Source organism: Nanorana parkeri, unplaced genomic scaffold (assembly GCF_000935625.1).
Source record: "Nanorana parkeri isolate BGI_ZX_2015 unplaced genomic scaffold, ASM93562v1 scaffold117, whole genome shotgun sequence".
Classification (NCBI taxonomy): Eukaryota; Metazoa; Chordata; class Amphibia; order Anura; family Dicroglossidae; genus Nanorana; species Nanorana parkeri.
In genome coordinates, this window is record NW_017306385.1 from 1,313,924 (window position 1) to 1,326,104 (window position 12,181).

Below are 12,181 nucleotides of genomic sequence, written 5' to 3' on the forward strand. Positions count from 1 at the left end.
GGCCATCATAAAAAAATTGTAGCTTAAAGGGAAAGCCCCAGCGGTACCGTATCTTCTTGGCTTGTAGAACTTGCAGCAGGGGTTTAAATTCCCGTCGGCGTGCAATTGTGGCTGGTGAAAGGTCTGTATAGACTTGATACGAGTATCCTTGGAAGTGCAGGGGTCCTGCTTCCCTAGCCGCTTGGAGTAAACGCTCCTTGGTGCGATAGTAGTGGAGACGCACAATAATGTCCCTCGGGGGACCATCAGGCGTGCGTCTCGTCAAGGCCCTGTGGATCCTGTCGAATTCCATTCTGTCTATGGGGATATCAGGTGCCAGTTCCTGAAATAGTGCAGTCACGGTGGATTGGAGATCTAACACCGTCTCGGGGACCCCCCTGATGCGCAGATTAGATCTGCGATCCCGGTTCTCAGTGTCTTCCAGTTGTGTGAGAAGAGTTAAGTTCAAGGAGCGAAGCTTTTCCAAGTCTTCCTCATGACCCTCAATGATGGTAGTGATATCATTGCAGCGGGATTCCAATGTGGAGGTTCGTTTGCCCACATCCCTGATTTCCCTAATGAGCTGAGAGGTGATCTGCTTTGAGACCTTATCCAGTGCCTTGTGCAGGGTTACCTCAAATTGGGCCATCAGGGACGGTGTCAACTCAGGGTCCGACGGAGCCGTTTGCAAGCTATCTCCCTGTGGGTCTTGGGGCTCCACTGAGGAGTTAGAGTCCTCTGCCTGTAGTATTGCTGGCGCTGGGGCCAGTTTGTGAGCCGCGCGGTCCAAGGCCTCATGGAGGGTTGGTTGATTCATCTTACCGCCCCTACTTCTGGTTTGCGACATCTCGGTATGTACCGATCGGCGTCGGGAGCCCGAGGCTAGGAATCAGTGTTTGGAGCGAGAACGAGTCCGGTGATCAGCCGTAAAAGTCAGTTATTCTCCCGGTCAGGCGCGGAGCTGGTTAGTGTGCGGCCATCTTGGTCAAGCTCGCGCATGCGCTTAGGTACCTTTTTAACTATTAACAAGATTGTATCTTATTTGTGTATCACTCGGCTGTAGGTCAGCTGAATTCATGGTGACACTGTCCTTCCTTCTGGAGGGGGCTATTTTTGTTCCCTGTGGTCCCTGTGTGTGTTGTAAAGTAGCCACCACCACAAGCTCGCTCTATCTACAGTCTTGATACAAATGAGTAAACTAAACGTGAGATTGTTGTCCATCACAGGAGTGAGCTTGGAGCGGTGGCTACTTTACAACACACACAGGTACCATGGGGAACAAAAGTAGCCACCCTCCAGAAGGAAGGACAGTGTCAGCACCAATTCAGAGATGATTTGAGGATCTACAGCCGAGTGATACACAAATAAGATACATTTTTGTTAAATCTTAAAAATGCATTCAAGTACCTTTTAACTATTAACAAAAATGTATGTTATTTGAGAAACCCTCAGTTTCTTCATATTGTTTTTTTTTGTATGGTTGTCATCCGATAGTAGGGAAATGGTGTAAAAATCGAGTCAGATTATTGAGCTGACAGCTTCTGCACATGGAAGGGCTTCCACAATCGCTTTGGGTTGTAATAGGGATGAGTGAATTTAGAACTGAAGTGCCACACTGTAATAATCAAGGAGTTTTAATCCCATCGCTACTCTAGCCAAAAATAAAAAGATAAAAGATACATACTCTATTTGTCTCCTTCATTAACATACATAATGCTCTCTTAATATATCATCTAGTCATCTTTTGTGTTCTGTTTCTTCAGACCTTCTTGGTTTAAAACCTGCCTCCAACAATGGAACTCATGGAAGCTTAAATCACCTCCTAAGAATGGCAACTCACAAGCCAGGACTGCCAGATGAAATCTCCAAACCAGTGCCAGTCGTTGTCTCTCCATCCACTGTGAACGAAGAGCTAGGATGTTCTTGTGAGGTTCAGGTAAAATATTTCTTGATTATTGTCCCATTTTGTTTCAAGGAAAAGATCATAGATGTAAATATGGATGCTGAGGTTTAGAAGATCATAGATGTAAATATGGATGCTGAGGTTTAGAATATCATAGATGTAAATATGGATGCTGAGGTTTAGAAGATCATAGATGTAAATATGGATGCTGAGGTTTAGAATATCATAGATGTAAATATGGATGCTGAGGTTTAGAAGATCATAGATGTAAATATGGATGCTGAGGTTTAGCAAATAAGAAATATAAAGCGTTTAAAAGAGAATCTGTTGGGATTAAATAATGAAAACTGCCTTGCTAAATTTTGTTTTTTTAAAGCCCACACTCAAAGATTGTCATTTTTTATCCTTGCTGCCATCATTTTTAAGTTTTATAGGCTATAAATTTACAGCTTCCACATATGTTATTTAAAGAAATTGATCGAAAACAGAACACATTTTTGTATGTTTCCGATTGGGGTTTCGATTCCTGCTCGATCTAAGTGGTTAAAATTTCCAAAACGTTGCCATGTTTGGCAAGCTCTATACCATTTATATTTGTTTCAGGTCATTGATAGATGAGAAAGGTCAAGGTCAAGATAGCGAGAAAGAAATAAACAAAGCCATTTAACTTCTACAACCCGGTCTAAAGAAACATTCTGGCCTAGCTAAGGAAGTCACAGAATATGGTCTGCAGGTTGCCCAATGGCCTCAATAAGAGCCACATGTGGCAGGTTGGGCACTAGGCATTTACACAAATGTATCAAAAAGCCAGTATCATCACTTTTCTGACAACAGTCCCCACTGGTCTATTTAAATTGACCTTTTAGTTTAGTTAACATTTGATGGTTGCATTCAAATTGAATTCATTTTATTTTCTTGTGTTTTTTTCACTATGAAGAATAAAGCTGAGGAACTGAATAAAAGACTTTATGTCAAAGCAACAGATGGTAAGGATAACCCAATTATTTATTTGGTGTCTTTGCCTTTCTACTTGCAATTTTTTTAGATGGTTGTAATAATGAATTGTTGGCATATGAAGGTTTTGTAGCTGCCCAGGTTATTAGATATTAGAGTTTGTAAAGTAAAAAGACATGTCACCCTGCACAAGTAGAGAGAGCAGCAGTGACCGGTCTTTATTACAGTAAGCTCCTGCACAGAGGCAAAGTTTAATGCTGAAAGCTCACCAAGATTCAAGTAAGAATGAATACACATCCCTCTTGTATTCAGACTAATCTAGGGGTTCAACTTTAACTTCAGTCTTAGAATTTCTGTGGATATTTGATGTGATAGAGTTGGCGTTCGGATTATATTTTAAGAATTGTATTGACTTCTGTTTAAATAGATTAAATTGATGCATTGTAATCTATGTAGATGTCTTTGAGTCAGTTTTTCTTCCTAACCTGTATTCAATTAGTTCTGCTACTAATGTAGCCCCATAATAATGATACACACCCATCTTTTATATTACCAGAGCTACTTCTATTGTTTCTTGTCATATGAATGTAAAATTATGGTTTGCAGTCACTATTAGAACTTGAAGTTATTTAAATCCTAATAAAAGAAGTGACCATAATTTGTGTTTGTATAATGTAATGTTTTTTGTGATGGTTTTGTGAATTCTCATGTAAAATTATTACCATTATAACAGCAGCTGTTTTTTTTTTCCCCCCCCTGTAAGACCTCATCCACATATATCGAATGCCGTTTTCTGCTTCAGTGATATATTATTCAGGATTTTTTTAAAAAGAGATACCGTCTATTCGTGTATTTGGCAACTGAATTAACTTGCACCGTTATACATTTCTTTAACCAGTCTGGAAAGCATCACGTTAAACGGACATTTCACAGACTTTAGAAAGCATTTACAAAACATTAAAAAAGCTTTACGCAACCTTATTAAAGCCCTCTATGCATTCTTTAGCACCAGTCCAAGAATACCAAAACATATATTTAAAGAAAAAAGGTATTTAAGATGTTTGTGCTGCATACAAGCATGTCGGTAGGTTCAGGAAATGATTGTCAATTGTTTGAAGCTTCAGTCAGAACTCCCTTTGTAACCTGTGTTCAGCAAACTCACAAGTGAAGCTCAAGAGTGCTTAAAGTCCATTTCCACCTTTGTAAGTGATTAGCATTTATTGTGGTAATGTAGAGGTGCAGTGATGATGTATACATGTGCACATTTTCATGACTCACATTGCTGGCTCACTTCATTTATTGTGAAGGTTTTCTTAGGCCTGAAGCCTTAAAATTCAAAATTTTCTCCACCAGGGTGTCAGAATGTAAACAGCTGCCCCCCTCCCTGTCACCCATTGTAACATGATCAGTAAACACCAGCTCTGCCTTTACACACAATACACTGTGCTGAGGGGGGGGGGATGTACACACATCTCCATGCAGATATGAAGAGGAAAACTAAAAAAAAAATTACGTTTCTGTGTTCATATGCATCAGCTGCTTATGCCTGCTTCGTGTTCACTCTATGTATATTGTTGGCACATGTTTTTTTTTTAAAGAAAACCTCTGCAAAGGTGGGAATTGGCTTTAAAGGAAGCTGCTGGACATTTTTAGTAAATGATTAATGAAACTTGCAAAAGAGCTTGCTGGAAATTATGCCATTCAGACTTGCTTTTTGTAAGCTGAGATTAAAAAATTCCCATAGGTACTGGATCTAAATACTCATTTCAGAATCTTTTATGACATTTGCTTCTATTTTTTGCTTTTGAGAATGGGGAGATTTGCAATGCAATTGTGTGATGTGCAGGTTCAAATTACACTTTTGAAGCCTGCAGGCAGGTTTCCGCAACAGGAGCCTTGTAGTGAGGTGTTCACATAGGGAGTCTTTCAGGCAGGTGTCCACCTTTTTGTTATGAATTTTTGCTTTTAAAAATGTGAAGTTATGCAATGGTATGATGTACAGGCTCAGATGACACTTCTGGAGCCTACAGGCAGCTGTCCACAACAGGAACCTTTTGTAGGTAGCTGGCCACAATGGGAGCCTTTGAGGAAGATGCCTGAAATGGGAGCCTTTCAGGCAGGTGTCCACAAAAGGAGCCTTTCAGACAGGTGTCCACAACCGTGATCCTTTCAGACAGGTGTCCTCAACCGGGAGCCTTTCAGCCAGGTGTCCACACCAGGAGCCTTTCAGGCCGGTGTCCACACCGGGAGCCTTTCAGCCAGGTGTCCACAACGGGTTCATATTACACTTCTGCAGACTACAGGCAGGTGAGACTACAGGCAGGTGTCCACAACAGAAGCCTTGTAGGCAGGTATCCACATTGGGAGCCTTGTAGGCATGTGTCCACAATGGTAGCATTGTAGGTAAGTGTCCACAGCGGGGGCCTCATAAGCAGGTGTCCACAGCAGGAGCCTTGTAGGTAGGTGTCCACAATGGGAGTGTTGTAGGCAGGTGTCCACAATGGGAGCCTTGTTGGCAGGTGTCCAAAGTGGGAGCCTGTAGTAGATGCCCAAAGCTTGATAGAACTTTTTTTATACCTTGTTTTGGTTTATTCACTACATTTGCTGTATTATATAGAGCACATCGTCCAGCCCTTGTTGGTCTCATCTGTTACCAAATTATGCAATACCACCAAGGCTGGATGTCTGCATAGTCCCGCATAGGCCAGGACCTGGATTGGTACAGTTTTAGAGGTCTGTAGATTGCACTTGGCTTTGTTGCCATATCAAATTTTCTTTACATGTAAGTTTGCAAGGGTAAATATTTCAAGTAAATGAAGACATATAGATCAGATAACATTGTGACGGTGCACAAAAACTTTAGGTCAACTAGATGAAACCCAGACCTTATTACCATTACATTTTCAGATAAACTAATTTGACTTCCGCTCTCCCTTTTTATTCATTCTTGCGGCTGTTAAAAATAAAGCAGATAAAGGATGCTGTTTGGCTTTCATGGGTATTATAAAAATCGAGCTCTCAGTCTGTTAGGCACACTATATTTAGGACAATGGCTTCATGTTCTGGTTGAAGAGCTAAACCTCCTAGTTTAGATGCTCTCTTCCCTTTATTTTATTAAAGCATATCTAAAAACAAAAAGATATTGTATTGAAGCTTACCAGTCCTTAGACTAATCCTGCCAAGAACACTCTTTCTTGTCCCTGGGTGGCTTCACTCACTCCTGTACTGCATCTATGAAGGGAGCCTTGGTTGTCACAAAAAGGTGGACATCAAACATGTCTGCCTTTGTTAATCACCACGACGTGGGGGATTAATGGGGCTAATAGTTTACACAAGAAAGATACATTTCTTTGTGCTTGCTTGAACTCACAGTAAGTGTCAAAGACACTGCATTTCTGGCAAGATCAACTGGTGTTTTCTGTACTTGCTGAAAATGTTCTTACCCCAAAAAAGAAAACTAATGACTGAGGACTGGTAAGCTGCAATATCTGAATTTTTTCTGTTCTTGGGCTTAGTTATCCTTTAAGATGAACAGTGACTAAAGCTCACAGGGATTTGTTGTCATCAAAAGCTGCAGTAATGCTTGTATTTGTTTTGTATTAACAGATGTGGCAGTAGACGAGCTTAGCAATGAAATTAAGGAGGTGCTGCCAAGGAACTCAGGTTTGTCTATCTCTTACTTGTGTAGATTTAACCTGCTGTTGTAAAAAAGTACGTCTAGAAGGGTGGTTTTCCAGAGGTGCAAGTTAGCAACCAGCTGAGTGAGAAAGCTGGACTGAAAACTGCCGCATCTGGTAAATCATGACCCAAGTGTTGTTTGTCCGGTGGCTGGGAATAAGGAAATCTTTGTGTCTGTCCTTCTGTGTCATTTGTGTATGTCAAAGTGGCAGATAAATAAAGAATCATTATATCGTGTTTCTCTCAACAATAAAAGGCTTGCACACTGAGGATGGCTTTGCAGGGCCTGCGCTCTTAGAAAGGTTAAGTGGCAGCTCAGAAGAGGCAAGTTTAAGTACTTCTTCATGGGAACACCAGCAAGAGTCTTCGGGAATGGCAATGACGAGTGGAGCTGGTGAGGCTTTGAAGCAGGGCATATTAATGGCTCTTAAACATCTTAAAAACCGCTAACACCATTTTATTCATTTTCCAACACTTGGACCACATGTAATAGTACTACGATACTGCCCATATTTTAGACTGTAACCAGTGGAGTTGTGTTATATATATATATATATATATATATATATCTATATAAAGTGCATCTAAAGGAAAAAAGGCTTTTTTAACATGGATGTATGACTGGGCAAAAAAGGAGGATATAGACATTATACTCATTGATGAAGAACTTTATTTACTTTACCATTGTCCTCTTTGTTTACTGTATTTCTTTTACCATGGCCATAGAGGTCTATGTCCCCATTGGGCAGATTCATGCTTACGTCCTGTGAAATTTACCTTCACTTCCTATCCAGGGATATTTATCTGATGGGAGTGGAAACAGCTACACAAGCATTTATTTAGTAGAGAATGGAAAAGTTTAGAACATCAGCTCAAGTTTGTATTGCTTTCTGTCTTCTGTTATGGTGACACGCAGAAGGTTAGATTCTGAAACCTTCAGAGGCAAAGGATATCTGGTCATAATGTTGCAGTTGGGACAAGAGTGATATGACTTGTCATTGGGTTTTGGCTTTGGTTTCCTTTCTGGAGTTGTCTTATTATTGTCTGTGCTCTTATCCCTACCATATAGTATAGACTGGAGTCTACGGTATGCTGCTATGGTGTACAGCACATCTTTTGTTACAAAATGTGCTTTAAAGTAAACTGTCATGAACCTTTTGCAGGTCAAACTGAGCATAGAATGGAAAGACCCACGAGTATAAACAGTTCAGAAGACCCACGAGTATAAACAGCAGAAGTTTTATATGTAGTTCTGTTTTTTTTTTTTTTGCTTGACTCTTACCCTTTCTGTCTACTGAGCATTCGTGTTGGCCTTAAAATATGATGGGCATACAAGATATGATGGGCATACTGCTTGACCAATGCAGTAGGAAGGGAGGTGACGAGCTCGACTTCTATAGGAAAAGTCAAGATTTGCATATAACTTCAGCTGTCTCAATCTCTAGGTCAACTTATTGTTTTGGTATGATTTTTTAAAATTCTGAATACATAATTCATCGTAGTCAAGGTTAAAAGAAGAAAAAACTTCCTCATCCCGAGATATATAGAATACCATCAGTGTCTGAATTAACCATCCTCCAGTCATATCATTCCATCTATACTTACCAGTATGCCCTTAATATTTAAATGTATCAATTTGATTGAAGCTGAACTCCAGGCAAAACCACTATTATCTAAATACAAAGTCCTGCGTATTCTTACTTAAATCTTGGTGAGCTTTGTGTATTTCTTCCAGATCTGTGCAGTAATCCAGTGTGAAATTTGGAGCTTCCTGTAATAAAGACCGCTCACTGCTGCTCTCTCTCATTGTGCAGGGTGACTGGTCTCTTCTCCACCCCCCTCCTGTGATAAAGACCGCTCACTGCTGGTCTCTCTCATTGTGCAGGGTGACTGGTCTCGTCTTCGCCCCTTCCTGTAGTTTCTTGCGAGCAGCCTGTAGTGGGTGGGGGCCTGGTGTGCCCCTCCCAACAGCTCTTCACATGCTAGATACTATCTTAGTTTCCAAAGGCATATGTTGCAAATAACATGGATTTATATCCTGTGAGACTATTGCAGGATGTATTTAAATTAAGGTTTTGTGCCCGGAGTTCAGCTTTTGTACCGCTATCTGTAAATTAACATTTAAATGTCAGTTAGTCAGACCCTTAACTATATAAATAATATGCAGTTTAAAAATGATTCATACACTACCACGTGACCCGGTGCAACCGCAATCTGTTTTAGTTATTTTTTAATGTTTCCATGCTGTCAGCCAACCTGTCAGTTTTTATATTCTGTGTGATTCTAAAATGTTTATTCGTATGTCATGTTATTCTTTTTTACTGCCTGTAATAGCTTATGTATTCTCCTTTTCATAAAATACATGTAATAGGCGTGAACACTTCTTCTACGCTCCTTTATGTATAAGAGAAAAGTCACGTTATATTCTGTTTCTTTTTTTTGTTTTGTTTTAGATAGAGCAGAAAACGGTTTAGCTAGTCACACTACTAGAATTTTGACCTTTTAGCACCCCTGCGTTCAACAAAAACTGATTTTTCAATTGACTTTTTTATCATTATATCAGTAAAGAAATAAATCAAGGCAACTGGCCTTGCTGTATTTTTCGTAAAGACCTTTCTCCGGTCATCTGACCTAGATTTTTTAGTTCAAAATGACTTGTACACATAATATAAATACGGTGAATGTTGTTCCAATCAACAGAATTTGTTTATTATAACCAGCATGGGGTCAGAGACCTCATGGAGGTAAGGTGTTAGTTGCACTGGGGAGATTCACCCTCGCATCCAGTGAGAGGATTTATTCCTAGAGAATTTTCGTACAAGTCATTCTGAATTGAGAAAACTAGTCAGATGACCATCAAAACATCTTCAAGAAAAATACAGCAGGTCCAGTTGCCTTGATTTTTTTTTTTTATAGATATACTATGACCTGGCTGAATGAGAACCTTCACAAAGACTTTTGCAATTGTTGACTAAACAGTGCCTGCAGCCACTGTCCGGGTATTCAGACAACCACAAACCAGCTGCTGTCAGGGCAGCTCCTCCCAAAGCTGATATTTAAGTCCTGGGTTTGAACTTTCAACCAGCTTTTCCTATGATCAAAGCCATAATGAAGGTGTCACGCACTTGTGGCGTGACTTTGGAATTGTATTTGTTATACATGATGGTTGTTTCATTAAGAAAGGCTCACACCACTTGTCTTTTCAATGGCCGAAGCATTTGGGCAGAACTGTATTGGGTATCTAAACCCAAGAACAAACATGTAAACATTTTTTTTTTCTTTTACTATCCAGGCTTTTTTTTTTTTTTTCATTTTTACCTGGTGATCCTGTCAGTAACACGTCCTCCCATATCATGGAGATGAGGAGAGGAAGAGTTGTTCTGTAGTCTTAACACACTTCCTGTCCTGAGGTGACAACAGTCACTCACTGTGCTGTATCTAAGGAGGAGCACCATGGTCGCCATAAGACGAGAAGTGTTACGACTAAAAACATATTCCTCTCTTTCCATTCCCATGAGGTGATAACACTCATTGAGATTTTAGTGTGGCACACTGTACAGGAAGGAACTCCCTGGATTTCTAACATGGTCAACAGGCATTTTTTTGCAGATATAAAAAAAATGATTTCAGCGGTATATTAAACAAACCAAAGGGGAGAAAATAAGAGAAAATAACATTTCGTTGTTGGGGTTTACATAAATTTTTAAAGGATTTTTACTGTATGGTATTCGTATTTATTGTATTCACTTTTCCTTTTAGTATACTACCAAAATGGTGCAAGTATTTCTTCAGTTTAGGAAAATCCTGCCTGTTTCTTCTGCACAGTTTTTGTTGCTTGGATGACTTGGTTCCATCTGCAATGCATTTGGTCTTTTCAGAATATTTCCCTTTTTTATATTAGCTGTCATTTACTTAGAGAAATCATCTCTGTCGCAATGACGATGTCGAAAGTCTTACTTTTTGGTGTATTTCCAGCTTGTATGCATTGTATGTGAATGATGAATATTTTCTTATAGGCTTTCTGGTGTTCATGCTGATTTCTACCACCGTTATTTCTATTAAAAAGCATTACATCATTCATGTTATCTCTCTTCTTGGATGAGGTCATACAAAGTCGATATCATTGGTGGTGTAATACTTTATGGATTGAAAAATACCCATAGATACATTAATGACCAAATAATGTTTGGAATTAGTTGTGACTGCAAACCATAATATCATTATAGTCTGTGTTTGGTACAGTGGCTAGGTTTTTTGTTTGTGAAAAAATTATTATATATTGAATATGACACTTATCCAACATCTACTAGCTACATGTGTTGTGCATGGTAAGGCAAGCTGTATGAACCCATAGCTTTATTATTTTATATTTTCCAGATAAAAACCTCTTATATGGGAGACCAGCCATTTTATTTAAGACCAAGTATAGCATATTGCATCACAGTGATTTTGTCAGTGGTTACAGTGAGAGCTTGATGATGCCACTTTGGACGTCGTACTCCATATCCAAACAGGTCAGTACCTTTCCATGGTAGTCTCCATATTTTTATTCCAAGCATTGGAGTTCAAAGAAGGGCAAAGATTTAAAGCTGACCTCCCGTAACATTGTTTGGGCACACTGAACCATAAGACATGTAAGTTACTTGTAATAAAGTGTATCCCATGTCCTGCTGGCTGCCAGTTAATGTACAAATCTTCCCTTCATTGATGGCTTGCTCACACCATCTGCGTTGTGGCTGCACTGGCTGTTGTTTCCAGTGCAGCCCGAAGGCAAGACAAGGAGTTGCTACATAGGGTGACAGTTCACACCACAACATTCCAGTGTTGGGCGACTAAAAAGAAAAGAATGACATTTCAATAAAGTTTTAAGAAAAAAAATGAAACCCTGGATGCAGCTCGATCGAGTGCATTGGCACTGTTTGGGCCAATGCACATCAGCAGCCATGCAGTTGAGAACAGCTGCTGGTGTGAACCCTGATGGCAGATACACCACACAGGGGTGATCTTCTGGTGCTGTGGGGGTTAGGAGCTGCGGCTGTTGTGGATCACGCCGTTCGCCCTCCCCTTCCTGTCCCCTCATCCATTCACAAAAGTCCTAGTAGTCTTACAGAATGCAAGGCGTTCTGTGATTGGACAAGGGGCAGTCCTGTCATTCATCCACCCTCCTCCATTTCCAGAACACCTTGCATTCTGAGAAAATAATACAAGGACTTTTGTGAAAGGACCGGAAGGGTAGGGCGAACGGCACAATCTTTCACAGTTGCCACAGACTCTCACCCCTACAATGCCAGAAGATCGACCACTGTGGTTACTATTCAACATTAACGGAGGGAGGATTTTTCCAGTAACTGGCAGCCAGCAGGACATGGGATACGCTTAATTAGAGGTAACTTACGGGACTGGTGCAGCGAGCCCCAAAAACATTTTATTTTTTTACTGGAGTTCAATTTTGCTCGGAGGCTCTTGTTTCAAGTTGACAAAATGGTGTTTGTATGTACCTTCCCTAAAGAATCGGTCCAACCCAAGAAGCTATGCAGATCAGAAACGCAAGCATAGCGGTCTGACCATGACCCGACATGACCCGATGGGGAGATATACTGTGTGTATACTGTGTGTGTGTATGTGTATAATATATATATATATATATATATATGTGTATATATATAT

General features: G+C 40.1%; 1 protein-coding gene across 1 annotated transcript in view; it reads left to right on the plus strand.

Moving 5' to 3' along the window:
* The window catches only part of ENPP2 (ectonucleotide pyrophosphatase/phosphodiesterase 2), a 78,061-nt gene that overhangs the window by 43,838 nt on the left and 22,042 nt on the right, over positions 1-12,181 (plus strand). The window contains exons 18-20 of the mRNA XM_018553337.1: positions 1,743-1,920; positions 2,813-2,868; positions 10,892-11,028. Of these exons, the coding sequence (XP_018408839.1) occupies positions 1,743-1,920; positions 2,813-2,868; positions 10,892-11,028 (371 nt within the window). The remainder of the gene's footprint in view (positions 1-1,742; positions 1,921-2,812; positions 2,869-10,891; positions 11,029-12,181) is intronic.